Source organism: Gymnoscopelus braueri, assembly GCF_963280865.1.
Source record: "Gymnoscopelus braueri genome assembly, chromosome: 12".
NCBI lineage: Eukaryota > Metazoa > Chordata > Actinopteri > Myctophiformes > Myctophidae > Gymnoscopelus > Gymnoscopelus braueri.
In genome coordinates, this window is record NC_137614.1 from 20,491,371 (window position 1) to 20,512,219 (window position 20,849).

The 20,849-nt window shown below is 42.9% G+C and overlaps 1 protein-coding gene across 2 annotated transcripts in view; it reads right to left on the reverse strand.

The window, feature by feature from the left end:
- Positions 1–20,849, reverse strand: part of sema3bl (sema domain, immunoglobulin domain (Ig), short basic domain, secreted, (semaphorin) 3bl) — a 90,379-nt gene that overhangs the window by 30,011 nt on the left and 39,519 nt on the right. For both annotated transcript variants that reach the window (XM_080444134.1, XM_080444133.1), the window contains exons 4-7: positions 12,597–12,716; positions 3,294–3,384; positions 379–495; positions 1–47 (exon numbers count right to left, since the gene is read on the reverse strand). The exon at positions 1–47 is cut by the window's left edge and continues 96 nt beyond it. In XM_080444134.1, coding sequence (XP_080300260.1) covers positions 1–47; positions 379–495; positions 3,294–3,384; positions 12,597–12,716 — 375 coding nt within the window. The remainder of the gene's footprint in view (positions 48–378; positions 496–3,293; positions 3,385–12,596; positions 12,717–20,849) is intronic.

Consider the following 20,849-nt stretch of genomic DNA (forward strand, 5'->3'; position numbering starts at 1 on the left):
CCTGTCATCGTTGTCTGGGATGAGGTGGGCCGCTATGAACCGGGGGTCTGGAGACGACAGAGGGAAGAAAGCTGAGTCAGACACAGAGAGAGACAGTTCAAGAAGGGAACATAAGCAGAATATGAAATGGGACAAATACTGGTTAAGCTCACACTTTTCTAATATTCTATAGACTCTTATTTAAATGTTATTATAACAACCAAGTCATTTATATAAGTACCGTAGTTATTGCTTATAGTTTGATAGAGCACACTGTAATTTAACTCTGAAAGTGTATACATGTAACCAAATGGACTCCTACGGGTCCATTTTGTTTCCATTTGTTCACTCTCTGAGTTGAAGGAACACTCAGGAATCACTTTAGTTTTTTAACAATACCATGCAACAGTTTCTGGTCCGTCTCTGTCCTCATGGTGGAACGGCCTCCCATACTCCTGAAGATCACAGAGTCTCTGCCCAGGAAGTCCGCTGTCAGCCCTGCATACAACTCCCCACCTTTATAGGGAGACAGAGGGAGAGAGGGGAAGAGGAAGGGATGGTAGGAGGGAGAGAGGAGAAAAGGGGAGGCAGAGACAGGGAGACAGATACACACATTGTGACAGAAGGAAACAGAGAGAGGGACAATGAGGGACAGACACACAGGCAGACAGTGAAACAAAGAGAGACAGTGAAGGACAAAGGCAGACAGAGAAACAAAGATTGACAATGAGGGACAGACACAGAGGAACAAAGAGAGACAACAAAGAGAGAGTGCATGAGAGATCCAGACAGAGAGACATACACACAGAGAAAGGACAATCCGTTATAAAGCAGGTCAGACAAATCCCCAGCTGAAACGCGACTCTCACATCCTCCAGTGAGACCGGCATTCAGCAACGCTCTCCCTCCACTTTCCCCTCTGATCACTCTCATCTCCGGAGGTGGTAGTAGCCTAATGGTTAAGTCAGTGAGCATGGGATTGGAAAATCGCCAGTTCAAATCCCCATACAGTCTGGGAAACTCTGGGTGGAACTTGTTCTTCTAGTATACCTTTCCTCCTGAGAGAGTGATTTTCTCGAACAAACTAAATAGACTTGTGGTGAGTTAATAATTTAAGCAATCTCTCAATCTTTCACTTGCACAAGTATTATTGGCATCATTAGAACGAATGGCCTTTTGACTCAAATTTGTTTGGGTACAAGGTCAAGATCATTAATCATTAATCATTAATAAGAACATAGACCACAACCACAAATGCATGTGATTTCACTGTAGGGGTGCAACAGTTCAATGAACTTAACCATTTAATCAATTACAAAAAATAATCGATTTGAATAAAATAATCGATTTGCAAAAATACAAAAATAAATTAGATCTACAAGCTCAAAATGCGTTGCATCGTGATGCGTTGTACGTGAGCTTAATCAGACCAATAGAATAAGTTGATTATTTAAAAAACCTGTTTTGGGGCATTGATATAAAAAATAAATACAAAGAAAGTTGCTTTTCCAATATTTGATTAATCAAAAAAGTAATCGATGCAATAGCTAAGAAGATAATCGGTAGTTGCAGCCCTATTGAGACAGCAGTAACGTTGTTGACCTTATTAAGAACATACAGTAGACGCAGTCCATTGGATTTAGAATAAGACCACACACCAGCTAGTATGTCCACAACCTACAGTATATTTATGTTCATTTCTTTCAGTGACCTTTTGAAAGTTTGTTAAAAAAGAAAAGAAAATAAAGAAGCACATCAATAGTCTATTTCTGTTTCAATGTAGCCTTTCCATGGCCAGACATCATACTTCACATAACAAAAACACTTGGATGGAAGTGCAACTACTGACAGATTGTCTGTTTGGTTAAACTCTGGAGAGTAAGACAGTTCCTTTATCGTTCTTCTTATCATTTGTGCCATTTGGCAAGAGTACAGGTACTAGCACTCATGCATGTGGATGAACACACATGTACTGTATGCACATAGCGTACGCACACACACACACACACACAGCACAGATGTGCATACAGATGCACGCATGTACAATATATACACACACACATACACCCATACAAGAACACATGGACATAAATATACATTTACACACACACACACACACACACACACACACACACACACACACACACACACACACACACACACACACACACACACACACACACACACACACACACACACACACACACACACACACACACACACACACGCAGACACTAATAAGTGCTGACAGTGCATGTGTACTTGTGCTCGGTCAGTGTCAGTGTGTGTTCAGTGTGAGGGATGCTGTAATTAAAGAGATGGCAGAGATAAGAGGAACAGATCAGAGGATCGGTGCCTGATGAATGAGACTTTCACCATCTTCTATTGGTTCTTTATCTTGCTGTCCCAACCTCCTAGTGTGTTCATTTGTTTCCTGCACCGCTGTGTTCTAATTCTCTCTCTGGGTGTGGTTCTGTGTTACTATCCCTGTATCTTTTTGTACTGTAGCTCAGTGCTTCCTTTGCTTCTCATTGCTATTTGTTCCATATTTAACGTCCGTCCGTCCGTCCGTCCGTGTGTGTGTGTGTGTGTCTATGCATATTCAAACATCCACACTGCTTGCACTCACACAAGAGCACATAGACATAAAAATTAAATGCATACATTTATTAATGTGCAAAAATGCTTGTCACTGTTTTAAATCAGAGGTATTTCACAACCCAAATAGTAATTGACATGCAGAGAGAAACACCCTGACTATTTAACCTAGTCAGCACAGAACCAGAATATGTGTGTGTGTGTGTGTGTGTGTGTGTGTGTGTGTGTGTGTGTGTGTGTGTGTGTGTGTGTGTGTGTGTGTGTACACAGTACATTATGTGTGCATCTCTAGTGTCTTAATAACTTGTGAGCTGGCACGCATTATGTGCTCATGTATCTGTGTGTAACTTGTGTGTGCATGTGTGCTCACATGTCAGTCCCATAGAAAGCTCCCCTAGCAGCAGGGTTATCATAACTTTCACAACACAGCCAAGATCTCCATCAGAAGGTTGAAAGGTCAAGAAACTAACATGGAGAATTTCACTGTATGGCATTTTACATTGTTAAATGTGACAGCTCTTATAAACAATGCTTCACAAATCAATGGAAGATCAATATAGAGTCAGGGTTCAAGTCTACCTCATGACACATGATATTGTTATTACACCACACAGTAAAAGTCATAGTGTTAACTTAAATCCACTGAGTTAAATTAACACCCAGGAATGTACTGTCTGCAATAGATTTCATCCACAGAGACAGGGCAGGAAACATACCAGTGAATGTGCTGGCAAAGGGGAGGTTGGGGTCATGTGGGACCTTGCCCCGTCCATTCTCCACGTTGGTAGGGTCCATGGTGAACACATGCTATGAGAGAAAAGATAAAGTGAGGGTTAGAATATATTTGTCATGTATTGAAAGGTTGTGTCTTCTATCTAGCATACATACAAGGTGGAACATGCGACATACTGTATACACATGGACGCCTATTTCAGCCATGGCTAAATCATGTTAAATTCATGTTGTGCAATTCAATTCCATTGATTTTCATTGTTCTGAAGACCATAAAACATCAGAAAAACAATGAAACAAAGTCCACAAAAGAGATGAAAGAGAAGGCAGATGTAGAGTTGATTGAGTTCACTCAGAGACAATGTCCCGGGTCCTATCTTCCAACTACGCTTTCTGCATAGCTTGACAGTCCAGGGACAAGGGGCCGAAGAGTAGCTTTTTGATTCAGCCCAAAATGTGTGATTTAATCGCCCTTCTAGTGAACTCGTTTGTTTGTCTGAGAACCAGGGGAAAGTCTGAGAAACAGGATGATAGAGCGGTGTAGCACAGGTCAGAGTTGAGACCAGTCTCCCAGCCCATCCTGTTCACATTAACTCTCGGGGGCTAAAACTGTATAAAGCTGGGTCAGGAAGTTGTAATGAAATATTTAAGAACTCCGTAAGGAAGTGCTTTCTAAAAAAAATGAAGTATTCAGCTCCCTGTTACACTGTCTGGCCCTGCTTACCTTGCACATACAAACCACATGGCATTATATGAATGGCAACTGCATTCAGCTCACCCAAGGCATGGACTGTACTGAACAAATTGCCTTTGTTTCACCAAATGCAGAACCCCTGGTTGTGAGTCAGCTCAGATTTGATCCAGCACCCAGGGAACAAGGGAATATGAAACTAGCATGAAATAGGGCCTCGATTTGATTCATTTCAGACCCATTATTTTCCCCACTTTAGTGAGTTTTACCATGCCAGAAGAGTCCGGGTGTGAATGAAGGGAGATCAGAACTATTCAATTGCAAGGAGAATTGGGGAATATGGCAACGGCAGAACCAAGGGGCTGCTTTCATCATTTAGAACCTCACTTTGCTTAATTGAGCCTGCCAAAAGAGTCAGGGTGTGAGTGAAGTCAGCTCAGACCTGCAGAACCCCACTGTCCAGGGAATGGAGGACTACTCAGATCTGGACCCAACTTTCCTCCTTCTTTGGTGGGTTTGGTGGTAAAACTAGTGCACCCAAAGGAGCATGAGTCACTTAAGTTGAAAACAAAATCCGGAGAGTATGAGAGAGTAGCTTACTAGAGGCCTAATTTTCATCGCTGTCGAATGGAGAAACAAAACCTGTTACCTTTTAGGAAATGGAAAAAAAAGAATGTGTGTTCTAATGGCCCTTGTTAATCATTTCAATATTTATAAAATCCACAGACCCACTTTCAGCCTGGTGTCCCTATACTGTGAATGTCATTATAGGCAAACACTTTCAAAATGTGTAAAAATCGTCCAAATTTTTTGAAAATAGGAGATCTATAAGCTCACAATGTCTCAAGAGGCAATGTCGTATTAAGTAAAAAATAGGGCATTCTATTATGAAAAAATATAAGGAGATGAAATATGGAGATACAAGGTTTCTGCCCGACAGCAATGTTTTCAAGTGATGAATTTAATGTGCCAGCAGTCTGGATGTGAGTGAAGTCAGTTCAGACCTACACAAGTGCCCAGGGAACAGGGTACTATGGGACTGTCGAGTTATGCCCACATTGATCTCCCTTCTTTGGCGAGTTAAGTGGCACAAGTTCAAACCCAACCAAATACCCTGGGATGTAGAGAATCATAGCCACTGTACTTGAGTGAAATACGCCGCTCAGCTGCCCAAGAAGTGAGGGAATAGGAGACAAGCAGGGCCCCATGGCCTAGTTTGGGGGTTTATTTTTTGATTGAGGGCCATGCTACCCTCATTTTGCTGAGTGCAGTGTGCCAGAGAAGGTGAACTAAGTTCAGATCAACTCAACAGTGAGGGCAGATGGAGCTAGTACTGTATGAAGGCTCCATAACAGTGACTTAACTGTCCCTCCAGTGAACCCTGCGTGTGTCAGTGTGTCCGTTCCTTTACTAGACAATGGAGTATTGTTATTGAGAGGGTGAGTCTGTGACGGTCGAGGAGCCACTGGGGAGATGATGACATTGAAATCAGCTGGATAAAAATACACAATACAAAAAAGCACAGGGAACAATACACACTCCCACGCATTTCTAATCTTTGTACGTGCACCAGTGCACGCGTGTTCAAAACCTCAAACAGATGCTCACTGAGACCACTGTGGCGAATCACTGTCACACGAAAGCCTCATGCTTGCATTCAGGGGTTTACGCATATTCTTAATGGAATTAACCGAATGAAAAATGACAACATCAGTTTGATCTCCCTCCCTCGCTCCCTCCCTCCCTCCCTCCCTCCACAAACACACAGGTCACCTTGCTGGTGACACCGAGGTGACCATGGATAATAATAGTGTGAATAACAATAGTCCGCTCCCCTTTATCAAAGTACAACTGGATTTCCTTGGTTTTATAGTCTTTCCAGTAAAACATCCCTTCCGCTATGACACACACACACACACACACACACACACACACACACACACACACACACACACACGGTGACGCACACACGCGCGCACAAGTATTTTCGCGTATTCAAACTGACCTGATTCTTGTCGTCAGTACGACAGATGTTGTTTTTGGCCAAATATTTCAGGTCTGTTTTTTGTACAAATTGACAGATTGGAATCCATTTTCCATCCATTTTCCATGTATAACCTACCACTTAGCATTTTATATACTCATCCTCATATAATTCTACAAACTTCTGTGGTGGGTGGTGGTGAGGCCAAAACTGTCTGCCCGGTTCTCCTCAGTGGCCGGAGCAATTGCTCTGCATTTGCACAAACACATTCACCATTACCATGCCCACGGAACTGCGAAGCCCGTTTTTCGATTTCACCAAACGTCAGCTGTTTATTAGCGTTTTTATGTAAAAGACTGTCGCCATGGTTACGGCTGCCCAGCTGCGGGATGGCCCCGCGAGTGATGGGATGATCAAACTAGGCATGCGTTGAATCCACAGACCCACTGTCTGCCACAAGCTTTTTGATGTAAATACAGTATGCCACATTTCTGTGTGTAAGCAGTGTTTGGTTTAGTTGTTCAGTGCTTCAAGAGGTTCATTAATGAACAGCATTTATTTCTGGCCACGTAAAACTTCTTCGCCACCTCTCTTTTACATCATCGCTTCGTTTCTGTCTCTGATTTGCTCACATTCCACCTTTTTTATTTCCATAAGGACTATTTTTGGCTTGTTCATTTGTCATCCTCAAACTGTCACCACCTCTCCCCCTCTCTGGTTGCCAAGCGCCCCTCCCTCCAGCACGCTCTGCTGTCTCATTCTTTCTCTCTCCTATGTGAATGTGTGTCGAGTGTCGTCTCTTGACATTTGTGTGTGTGTATGTGTGTGTGTGTGTGTGTGTGTGTGTGGGGGGTACTGTATACGTATCAGGGTGTTCCAGGGGAACAGCACTGTTCCCTGTGTAGCTGATTAGTGACTGTCCAAGTCACTTTCTCCACATTTTGCCAAACCAAATACACATAAACCCACAATGGCAACTGAAACCCACCCAGCCACCCACGTGCACGCACGCGCACACACACACACACACACACACACACACACACACACACACACACACACACACACACACACACACACACACACACACACACACACACACACACACACACACACACACACACACACACACACACACACACACACACACACACACACACAATGGAGAAAGAAGACAGAGAGAGACCTACAGTAAGTGAGGTGTACAGTGTCACCATACAGCAGTCCAGCTGTGGTTATTGTACAGCGATAGAGAGATGTTCAGGTCAGGTCTTAAACTCTCTCTCTGCCAAGCCTAATACACCATGACCCCCCCTGATGAAGTAAAGTAAACGAGCAAAGGGGTATTTTTTTAATGATAATTAATAGATCAGTAATGAACCGGTTTATGGCCAATAAATTCTGTTCCTGTCCCCTCCATTTTCCTCTCTCTCCCTCGCTTTATCTGTCTTTCCTTCTCTCAGAGTTAAACTAAACAGACATCTCCTCTTTCGACATCCATGCCCCTTCCAAGCTCTCCCTTTTCCTCCCCTCTGCTTTTTCCTCTCATTGCTTCCACCTTCGTCCTTTTCCCATCCTCCCTAGCTCCCCTTCTCTCATCCTTCTCTCTCTCTCTCTCTCTCTCTCTCTCTCTCTCTCTGGGGACAGCATGGGAAGCAGGCTCCTTTCATCTCTGCCCCTTCTCCTCTCATTTGTCTTTCTGCTCTCTCCATCTCAACCCCAAAAACCTCCTGAACATCTGTCAGCAAAGGAGAATGGAATGATGGAGATATACATTTTAAGGTTAAAACAACTTCAAAGTCCTAAACGAACGATTGTCTACACAGACAAAAACACATACTTAAGTGAAACAAACGAACGAAAAATCAAACGAAGTAAATGAGAGAGACAGAGAGAGAGACAGAGAGAGAGAGAGAGAGAGAGAGAGAGAGAGAGGTGGGTGGGTAAAACAGCCATGTCTTTCTGGTGGTCTTTAATGAGACATGCACACATCAGAAGAAACAATAACGGAAAAATTACAAGTTTTCACATTGTCCACATGCAACACAAATGCAAACAGTACACACAAACAGACATAAACACACAAAACAAGGAGGGAAAAAAATACCGTTAGCCCACACAAGCAGACAGAAAGAACGACAGAACGATAGTGAAAGAGAGAGAGAGAGTGAAAGAGAGAGAGAGAGAGAGAGAGAGAGAGAGAGAGAGAGAGAGAGAGAGAGAGAGAGAGAGAGAGAGAGACCAAAAGAGCTCACAGAAGACAAGGGAGACAGAGAGTAGAAGGGGGGAGACAGGAGGGTAGGTTGGAAAGAAGGAAAGAAAGAAAGAAATATGTGTTTGTTTATCCTTCATGTTATCCAAGACTTTGATCCACAGCTCTGGAAGACTTGCAAGCAATCAAATTTCCATCATGCTTTTAATCCACGATTTCATTCCATCCGACTCCGACAATCTACAACCCAGCTGAAGACAATTATTGCCTTTTATTTCCCTTTGACTATAAACACCATATTTTCATGTATGTTATTTTATAGTATTATAGTATTGTGGCATTTAGAGGCCCTGTCAATGATCACATTTCGTAATCTCAATATCCACATCAAAAACATCTGTGATAGGAGGATGCCTGCCTGACATGACTAATAATTATGTGCTCTCATCCAGAGCGGCCATAGCTGAATGGGTAGAAAGGCCGCCTGGGAAACAGGAGGTCCCAGGTTCAATTCCTGGCCCCGGCAATGTGTCAAAGTGTCCCTGAGCAAGACACTTAACCCTTAACTGCACTCAAGTTTGACCACTGAATTTCCCCTGTGGGACCAAATTGGTCTAACTATTATTATACACCCCCACATCTAAACTTAAAGGTTTTATGGGATGCATAGCAAGTGCTACCTAATCTTCTAAATATCACAAGATGAGATATCATATTCAGCATGTTGAAGAGTAAACAGCACTGGAAAAGAAGTGGAGAATCATCACATCTCTCATGATGCATTTCAGTATAGTTTAGCTTTGATCTGTGTCAGGCCGTACTTTTCTCTTTCACTGTGTGTGTGTGCGTAACATGCATGCACTTATGTTCTCTACTTTGTCATCACCTCCAACTGTTAATCTTTCAATATCTTTCTTCAGTTCCCTCAGTGATTATTTAAGTATAATGTACTGTATACTTCGTGTGTGTGTGTGTGTGTGTGTGTGTGTGTGTGTGTGTGTGTGTGTGTGTGTGTGTGTGTGCTTGAATCAACCTGTATATTTTTGCTGATTTGTGTGTTTATCCCTGAATGTCTTTCATCGTATTTCTATAATTTGTGTGTGAGCATGTTAAGTTATATATTGTATATATATATGTGTGTGTGTGTGTGTGTGTGTGTGTGTGTGTGTGTGTGTGTGTGTGTGTGTGTGTGTGTGTGTGTGTGGGGGGCCTGGATTTGTGTATGCTGTCACTGAAACACAGCGGTTTATTTTCTCAGCTCTGATGCTGCTCAGACAGCTGTGTCACTCACCATGGGGACCCCTGAATGTGTGTGTGTGTGTGTGTGTGTGCGTGCGTGCGTGCGTGCGTGCGTGCGTGCGTGCGTGCGTGCGTGCGTGCGTGCGTGCGTGCGTGCGTGCGTGCGTGCGTGCGTGCGTGCGTGCGTGCGTGCGTGCGTGCGTGCGTGCAGGCCTAAGTGATAGAGGTAGACAGAGAGACATACAAACAGACACAGAGTCAACAAACATGTGGACAGACACAAAGAGAAAAACTATGAAACGCACCATGGGGACCCCTGAATGTATGTGTGTGTGTACAGTATGTACCTGTGTACAGTATGTACCTGTACTGTGTGTGTGTGTGTGTGTGTGTGTGTGTGTGTGTGTGTGTGTGTGTGTGTGTGTGTGTGTGTGTGTGTGTGTGTGTGCGTGCGTGCGTCCCCTAAACGGAGATGAAACACCTAGGAGGTCAAAGGTCATCCCACCCAGGGTCCAGTCCAAGCGGTCATGACCCTCACTCCCTGGGGAGAGGTCAGACAAACAGAAGGATGATTGGTTCTGGACCCGTGAACGACTGGTTAAATAAACGGACAGGAGTCCTGCAGGGTGAGACTTGGACTACTTGAAAAAGACATGGTGTGACGCACGCACGCACACACACACACACACACACACACACACACACACACACACACACACACACACACACACACACACACACACACACACACACACACACACACACACACACACACACACACACACACACACACACACACACACACACACACACACACACACACACACACACACACACACACACACACACACACACACGCGACAGGATCTCAGTCAGCCGTTTTTGTACCAAAACGGCCGTCTCAAAGTCACAGACGCAGTCATGGTATGACTGCGGCACGGTCTGAAAATAGTCGATCTATAAGAACACAATGCATCGCGGATGTGATGGATTGTGATATACTGTAGATATGCTATTTTGGTCTGCAACATAGGACGTTGTACGACAAAGTATAAGTACACATCTTTAACTCATTCTCTCTCGCTCTTAAACACACACATACATAAAGCCACCTGGAGGGCAGATCTTGTGGTATGGCAGAGACTGTGCCTCATTCACTTTTCACAGATTTTTCTAGACAATCCAGCGAGGTGAGCCGGTAGCCTTTCAGCCACAACGCCAGCATCTCCGCCGGCTTCTCCACAGTCCTAACCGCAACCTGCGGGCTACCACTGCCCCATTCACCATCCCTGGATTTCATTTTCCTTCCTTCTCAAAGAGCGACACAAGCGATCAGACGCACGCACGTACACCCACAGAGATTGCATTGTACATTGTTGTAAGTCTATTCTATCTGTGATTTTTTCTTTTGTTTTCCATCGCATGTCTGAAAACCCAGACATTAAAACCACAGTGAGCTTGATAGATGGATAAAAAGATACAGAGTGACAGAAACGCTGAGCTATAACAAACAATGTGTTATACATGAACATACATAAATGCACATACACACACGCACACATCCTTGTACTGACTCTTGAAGGCTTTCGACTCATTCCCATTGATTGCATTAACCACTTAGACCCTATACTTAGTTGACCGGATTCCCCCAGGGCTGTACACTAGAAACCTTCCTGTTTTAGCTCTACAATAAATCTAGAAAATAGCCGAGCTGCAAGCTCACAACGCATTTTTTTCAAGATGGACGGTAGGGTTCAAGTGGTAAATTCCCTAACCTTAACCCTAAACCTAATCATCACCATTATATGCTTAACCTTAACCTAACCTTTCTATCCTTGTGAGGACATTTGGTTCTCACAAAGAACAGCAGTACAAATACACGCACACACACACACACGCACACACACACACACACACACACACACACACACACACACACACACACACACGCACGAGTGCACACACAAATGCACACACGAATGCACACACGAATGCACACACGAATGCACACACAGCGTCCCTTCCACTCAACAGTTGGCATTCTCCCACCTCTCTGTCGTCTTTACCCTCCAGCTCCTCCTGCTAGCCAGCTCTCCTCGGTCCTCATGCCCAGCTTGACCCCCTCCTACTGGGCAGTACACTGGGCTGAGCTCTGGAGGACTGTGGTGAAAGAGCTGGCCCTCAGCCTGCGTTAAATGGCCCCTTTCATTCCCTCTATTCTAAATGCTCTATTAAAACGGCTCCAAGCATGACTCCACGGTGGGTCCCACTGAGCTGAGTGGCTGCGCTCAGAGCCTCACCACACAGTTGAAAGTATGTGGAGCACTGGTTCGAGGAATCGCCTCAACACGTAAGCCCTATTTACGTTTTTGGCTATTTGAAAATAGCCCATCTACAAACTCACAACGTGTCGGATCGTGAGCTTGCAGATCGATGCATTGTGAGCTTGCGATATTTGAAAGATGTTGATACATCTCGACTAATCTTCTCTTATGGGGGCTCAAAGTTTTTTCAAATGGGGGTTTGCAGCCAAATACATACATTTGGGTGTCGTTGACATGAAACTGTTTGCGAAACACTGATGCAGCGGGCCTGATGGTGCAGCCGAGTCGCTGTACAGTCCTCGTGTTGCAGGGCCACACCATGCAGCTGCGTGTGGGGGACATCTCTCTGTACTGAAGTGTGGTGAGCTGAGCATAGAGCCAGACCAAAACACGGAGAGAATATCTCCAATCCATTGTTTCCAGTACAGTGTCCTGGTAGCTCATCCAAGGTTTATTCGATATCTCACATGATACTGAATACGGTAGAGAGTACGTCACAGAGTCCCCAAGACCAGCCCTATATACTTTATTGACAAGGACAGGGTCCCCCAGGGGTCTATACCTGGTCCCCTATTTTCCCTCTACAGCAAATTTCTGGTGCTCACAATGCGACGCCGCGTTGTGACCTTGTCGATCTGCTATTTTTGTGGAATGTTTCCCCCAGAATAGGGACGCCACGACTGGTTAAGTGAAAAGGTGTGTGTGTGTGTGTGTGTGTGTGTGTGTGTGTGTGTGTGTGTGTGTGTGTGTGTGTGTGTGTGTGTGTGTGTGTGTGTGTGTGTGTGTGTGTGTGTGTGTGTGTGTGTGTGTGTATATACAGGAGGTATAGGACCTTACCTCTCCTCTGTGGCCAACATAGATGTGGGCACACATGGGCTGAAAGGCCCCAGTCCCACAGGCTAGCAGGTGGGTGCGGTTGAACGGCTGCAGCAGACGCACAAAGTTTGCACACTCCGTCTGTGAGGGGAAACACAAACACATATTTTTAAGCATTCAGATATACAAAAAAATCAATGTACTCACAAATACACAGACTGTACTGACATTATATATCGCTTCATCTTTCAGGTGCGTGTCACATAAGTTCTGTCTCCTATAGCGATGCTTTGAGGTTCTGATTAAGAATTTCTTATTTTCCACTTGATGCATGTGTTTTGAATGAGTTTCAGGTGGCTTACAGTCATGCGATTTACTCTGCATATAAAAGACCACATAGAATTTCAACTGAAGTGGAAAACTAATGGCTTTCAGGTAACAGCAGAAACATGTGCACAATGTCAACAAACATCAGTGGTCAGTGAGACACACACGCACATAGAGACACATGCACATGCGCGCCCACACACACACATACGCACACGCACACACACACACACACACACACACACACACACACACACACGTGGATACATACATAAATAAATCAAAACACACACTGCAACAGTAACTGTCATCCAAGCCCCGATAACGTGGCTTGAGGGATTTTCTGAACAGAACAAGAAAACAATTTCTTAAAAAGGGTTATTGATCCCACATGTCAGTGATGAAAGCCAAGGAAAAGAGCTTTAATAGATAGATGAAAACACAGTAACTCCACTGTCGTGGAAGAACCACATATCTCCAGTATTGCCGGACACTTTAACCTGACATTATTGCCCCAAAAGACTTTATATAAAATGTTTTTTTTTACATTTGAGTCAAAAGACCCCTGGTTAAATCAATTGCAATAAATTGCACTGGAGGTGGTGTCCAAATGAGTCAAATTTCAATTGAGTTGCCTAAGAGTAAAGTTTTGGCACTGTAGAATGAGTTTTATCTGGGAAACCACAGATAAAGTTAAAATAAATTCAAGTTTCCCACAGCAATGACTGGACGTGAGAGACGGCTGGTCAGAGCGAGAGAGAATGGAATTACTAAATAACAAAATATAATAATAAAAGGAAGAGAAAATAGGGAGACAGAAAGAGGCAGACAGCTATAAAACAGAGCTATGATAGAGAAAATGTAGACATGTTAACGTCTCAAGGAGCAGAGTCAAAAGATAAGGACAGGCTATGAGAAACAGACTGAAGTTCAAAGACCAATAGAGACAGAAAATAATGATAAAGACGAGACCCAAAGCAGGGACTGCCAAGACATGTCTGTCTGACTGACTGACTCTGTAAGAGCTTACAGGAAGTATCGAGGAAGTAAAGGGCATGAGCACATCCTGTTTCCTGGATTTAACTGTACAGGGGTGTCACAGCATTCAAGATTAAACAGAGATTTGTTTAAGTGTCACTGGCTTAAGGTGACACGGTCAAACTAATATATTCAAGAAGGTATTGGTGGTATTTCTTCTGTGTGTGGGTGCATGCATGAATACAGTTTGTATGATTAATATTTGTGCATGCATGAATGCAGGCGTGCGCGCCTGTGTGTGTGTGTGTGTGTGTGTGTGTGTGTGTGTGTGTGTGTGTGTGTGTGTGTGTGTGTGTGTGTGTGTGTGTGTGTGTGTGTGTGTGTGTGTGTGTGTGTGTGTGTGTGTGTGTGTGTCTGTGACAGCTGGCCACTTAACCATTGTTGATTGTTTCCTGAAGTGCTTTTGAACGTGAATGGAGAGCTGAGCGCCGCTCTCTAAACCATGGGACTGGTCGAAGACAAACGCTTCAGTTAAATATATTACTCTTCCCCATCGGTTCATTTCACAAGCCAAAACATAACCACATCTGATAAACTAATGATTTATATTAAACGTGTTGTCGAACAGCCTGGCGGCTCAGCCAGTTAGTGATAGTATATCAAGTATTCACACAGTGCCAAGGGTTCAAAATGTTTCTCAAGACCTGTTTCACGTGTCATCTCCCCTCTCTCTTTCCTGTCTCCCAACCCAGACATAATTAAAATCCTTTCAAAATAATCTTGAAACTAACACTCAGAGCTAAATAATGTATTAATCACTCAGATTACACCAATTAAAAATAGGGTTTGTAATACAAGTGCATGTTTCTGTTGGTGGAGGGAAGGGATCTGAGGGAACTCACAACATTAACAGTTTTGGCAGAACTATTTTAAAAACATTGAATTATGTCTTGGACTCTGATGTGGTGTTTCTCTGCTGATGTTCTGTAATAAATTAGCAGTTGAATGACTTCATTGGGTAGCTGAAGCTTGACTAAAAGGTCCCGTAGCCTTTATTGTCTACTATCCTAATACAGACATCGCTGGGAGTGTTGAGACTAACTTCTACGTGATCTGGCAGATATTAGCGTACAGAGGGCGAGCTCTGAGCATAGGAATTGGTTCCCCACTAGGTTTCTGTTATCACGCTACTCTCGGCTAATAGGCACAGAAAGCTTTGTGTGGAAGAATATAAGAGCTCTTGGCAGCGAGAAGGCCTTACAGGCGCTATGTTTTATAACGGCGCCTACCCTACTCCGGGAGAACCTGTTAGACCTTTGTGTGGTCTGGTGAGCTCTCAGAAAATAAATATCGTCCTCTAAGGTCTATTTCTGGTCTGTCTAAAGGCATCCCTTTAGAGGTGTATGTGGCCTGACAAAGGATAGAAAACAGTCTCAGAGAAAGGCAGTAGAAATGTGCCTCTGCTTCCCAATTTAATAAGTATGCCAATTTCCAATTGCATAAGGGAGCTGTGTTTTTTCATTTAGTTTTTTTCTTTTTATTACCCTTTTGAAAAATAAAATAAATAAATAAAATAAAATAAATGGAGAAAAAAGGTAATTGAAAAAACACATTAGAAGGACAATATCAGTCACCGTCTGTGTTTTCAATGAGTCGAACATGATTTCAAGTTCAATGGGCTTATAAGGAGGGGGACGTGTATGATATCAACAAAAAAAAATTGCTCATCGGAACACAGGTCTCCGCCAGGGCAGGTTGCTTATTGTGGGCCAGCAATGTTTCACAGCAATTGGACACTGCATTCATGATTTGAGGCATTTTGTTAAAAATAGGCCACTCCTGCAAACTTTGGAAGACAATCTTAGCCAATCAGGATAGAATATGAATAATCGGACAGATCCGTCTTGATCACATGACTATAGAGATAATATTTACCGATTGGCGTGATGTTTGGACAAAATTTGTAGGAGTAATATAAATAAATGTGGTGCTATAACAGGCCGAAGTGAAACATTTGGGGCAGACGTTCTGCTCTGGCCTCCAGGGCGTATGCTTGCACAGTTTCAACAGTGCCGGAGATTAGCTGTACACGGACGGACGGACAGACGAACAGGGGCTAAAACATAGTCTCGGTCACGCCTTCGGCCTGGTGGAGACAAATACAGTATCTAAATAATTCAATCCAACAACATAAAAACTGTCTGGGGTGCACACAAAAGCCAGAGTAGATGTTAAAAATGACCCCAGAAGTGTTTTAAAGTGAAGTACTCCTTTAAATCACCAGCCCTTTATTTTCACCCGACAGTGAGGAGTTTCACTGGGAGAGTGTAATGCGTACAGTGGAACACATTATCCTACCTAGTGTGCCCCGTCCATTGACTAGTTAGTGCGTATTTTCATGGTTCTGTGTGGTCCAACACAGGGTCAGTTAGAGAGAAACTATGTTTCTACACTCCGGGAGAAACCTTCAGAGATCTAATTTGTCTCTATAATGTTTCTGTTCCACTTTGGTTACAGCGAGCCATAGACATCTGTGTGGTCTAAGCTGAAGAGGGTTGATGACAGAGCAGTTCCATTAAACCAAACAAAAGTGTTTCTATACCACGCCTCTACTCTCAGGGAGTTGGAGGTCTCAAGGAGGAGTCTTCATCATCTGGTCAGCCAGGCAGAGGGACTTTTATGGGAGGGACATTTATAAGTAGCCAGGGTCAGAACAATTAAGAACCATTAAGCATGTCTGTTCCATGGACACCTGTGGGGTAGAGAGCAATTGAATAATAATCTATCATTTCAATTTATTTAGTTATCACTTTTAATCTGGAGTTTTTATTCATTTAATCTTCGTCGTTTTAACCAATTAAACGCTATATACTTCATTGATTTGGGTTCCCCCAGGGCTCTATATTCGGTACGGTCCTTTTCACGCTCTATACCAAATCTCTTCGTCGAAAAATAGCCGATCTACATGCTCAAAATGCGTTACCGAATGTACGCTGCAGACTATGGATGCTAAGGTTAATGTAGTTAAACCACTGTGTAAAGAGTGACGTTAGATATTAACAATTCCAATTTATGACGATGCCTGTATGATATGCTCAAAATTGCGTAATCCCTCTAGCATAGAAGAACTCACTATAGCTAGTAAATTTGGACTGGATTGTGGAGCTATAGTGCAGCTGCCTCTGAAAAGTGCCATGTCCAAATATTGAGTGTGAACTAGCTGCAGCCAGGAGGGAGGACAGGGGGAGAGAACAGGTTCCAGTATAAACACAGGACGGTCACTGGAGAGCACTCACATTCTATAACACTAACAGGAAGCCAGGACCATCAGTGAAGAGCGCGCACGTTCAGAAACACACACAGAGACGCACATATCATGCACACATACATGCACTGGCTCACGGATACAGAGACGCGCGTAGGGCGCATACTGCATCACATCCCAAAGACACACACACACAGAAAATGTGCTGCAGACGCAGTTACAAATATGCATACGTATGTGCGTATACACATACTGTATGCACACAGTTGACCCAGTTACACATTGCACATACACATGCTCTACACCACCTGACACAGATAAACGCACATCAAAATACACACCGCCACATGTATGGACACACAGAGCATAGATGGACACACATGTACAATACATGCACACTTGCACGCACGCGCACACACACACACACACACACACACACACACACACACACACACACACACACACACACACACACACACACACACACACACACACACACACACACACACACACACACACACACACACACACACACACACACACACACACACACACACACAAAATATTTATTTATGTCCACATAAACAGAAGTACAAGATGTACAAAGGACATAAACACTGCCAGTGCAGTCAGATAAAAGGGAAAACAGCCAGTTACAAAGTGCATGTAAGGCAGAACATTGTTACATACAAAAAAAAATTGGCATACTTGTCAAACACAGCGGACAACAATCATGGGTAAAGAAAACAACGCCTCCACCAAATTGAGCGGCTTCCTATAATAGCTGATATTGAGCAGTACCTTGCTAATTGTTTAACTCCCATACCTACTCATTATCGATTACCTCAGAGAGCTGAAAACATAACAAGGACAATAAACTAACATTGGCTTTATATCAGTGTATTATCCTACAGGATATTTTGTATGGTTCTTATTGATTTTTTAATCCAAGTTATTTAATGACCTCGTCCATTAAGGAAAGGATTCCAAATAAGCCTGCCGGCTTCTTCCTTTCCTTGCACAGCTATTTGTTTTCTCTGATGTCTATCGTTTCTTTTTTTATAACAATGTGCTAAATAAACTAAACTAAAATAAACTAAAGGTACCGTGGACAATTATTTTAAACAAACACTTTGTTACAAAGCACACATGCAAGGGTGAAACAGCGCTATTTTAAAGTCTTCTTCTTTCAGCTAATTCCCTTTAGGGGTCACCACAGAAGATCATCTGTTTGCATCTATTCATGTCCTTTACATCTTCCTCGATCACTGCAAGGAAAATGCAGAGGACAGGAATAGGAATAGAAAAGTTCTTTTACAGTTTTAGTTGAAAATTACCAGTGCTGGGACTAACTAACAATGTTACTGTAACGCAACTACTTTTTGCGGCAACTAGTAACGTAACTTATTACCACTTCCAATTCAATAACGCCTTTATAGTTACCAAAATTTACAAAAAACTAAACTACACTAGCTCCATCTGTGACCTCCCCTCAATTCGTACCTTTTTCTGCATCGTACAGTATCAAAAATATAAACTACTCCAGTCTATGGTTGTTGGATACATGATTCATATATATACTAGTTTTCATAAGAGCGTGCTACAATAGATGTAAGTATAATAATAATATGCAAAAAAGTTACTAATTGGTAAATAGTAACCATTTTTATAATGCAGTGCCAGTAAATAAGTAACAAAGTTACTTTTTGAGAGCAGTACTACTATAGTAACTACTAAATTTCAGGAAAGTGGAAATGCACAGCAATATCAGCAAAATAACATTCTTCATTCTGACAGATTCCAAAATTCACCAGCCACTGTAAGTATTTAACCAGTCAAATATGATTTTCAGAAGAGAAAAACAACTCCAGACAATGACTTGTTACATTGCCAAAGTAATTCCTTTTGTTTGAGTCGAGTTGAGAAGTTTTCATAAGTGGCATTACAGTGTTTCCTTCTTCTGACTCATACAAAACCACTCATTTGTTTTTCATCTCTGGTTTTGTCATCATCTTGACATTTTGAATCACTTTCTTCCTGTGCTGATGACTGACTGACTGACACGCACATAAAATGACTGACCAAATAAACCACATCAAACTGAAAACTATACTTCAGTAAGCTGGGATCATAGTAAAATCCAGGGTCTTCATTTAAAAATGTGTGTTCAAATGGACCCTTTCGGGTCCATTTGAACACTCTCAGATTTAAATGAACACTCTGCATTTTACAGTGCACTGATCAACATTTGGTTGAATTCCCTCTGTGCACACCAGCAGAGGAGCACATAGCCAGGAGGAATGACCACACATGTCTCTGTGAGGTCTTTGATCTCACATGGTGGATTTTTCTCATTATAAATATGGAACAAATTTTGAATATCTATAAAGGACACGTTGCTCCACAGAGCAGAGTATGGGACACAAATGTATTTCTGTAATGCAATGACAATCTGGACATGCATGCTTGCCAAATACTGTAGTTGTACTGTACATTCATAGGTTTAACAGCCTGGTGGTTGCGTTGTGAGATGGACCGGCGCCCCAGTGGGGGTCTGAGGTTGGAATTATCAGGGGTTCTAGAGACAGGAACAGAAATGCGGGTGTTCATACTGTAAGCCATCTGGATGGTGATGTGTTTGCCAAATGGAACATGCTGTATTTCAACCTCTACTTGTTTTTTCACGTTTAAACAGGGGGTTGATGTGTGTATACGTGCGTGCATGCGTGAGTGCGTGCAAGTTTGTTTGTACTATGTTTATGCATATAGGTGTGTGTGTGTGTGTGTGTGTGTGTGTGTGTGTGTGTGTGTGTGTGTGTGTGTGTGTGTGTGTGTGTGTGTGTGTGTGTGTGTGTGTGTGTGTGTGTGTGCGCGTGCGTGCGTGTACGTGTGTGTAGCTTGATTTAATATCTTTGTGTCCCAAAAGTTCACACAAGTACAGTATACAGTAAAAGTAGGAAAACATTTTATTTTATATTTTTTAGAGCTTGGGTTCCGATTAGAAAACGATTCAGGTGGGGGGGTTAAGATGTGGGTTAGGGTGATTTGTGTTTTTAGCGTAAGGAATAGGGATTTTGGGGTTACAGTTAGGTCGTGGTTAAGTTAGGGTTTTACAACAAACTCCCTCAAAACCTTTTTCCTTTTTACACTCTGAAGAGTCAAATGAACAGTGAAACTTTTACATAATATATTTTGGTTTCAGGTTAGGGTTAGGCTGGACCAGCAGGTTAAGTGAAAGTGGCATTTTTAATAAAAAATAATATTTATGATAGTAAGATGTGTGTGCGTGTGTACTGACCTGTATGTACAGTATGTGTCTTATCTTGCTCTCTCAGTGGTATAGAGTACATTCACATGTTGAATCATTAGTCTGTTCACTAAATCCATCTGCCTCACTTCCCCTTTGCCCCTCTCTCATCTCCATCTTCTCTCTCTCTTTTCTGCTCTCACTCTTTCTCTCTCTCCATCATCCTCTCTGCTCTGTCTCTCGCTCGCTGTCCATCTGTAAAATGCTGGACAATAAACCGTGCAATGTTTTCCATGTGTGAACCAACACAATATAAGTACAATGTAAGCTTTCCATTTGACCTGGACTGCTTTTCTCCAGCAAGGTTACATCTGTCACACAGACAGAACAAACAGTGGAATGATGAAAGGTGTGTGTGTGTGTGTGTGTGTGTGTGTGTGTGTGTGTGTGTGTGTGT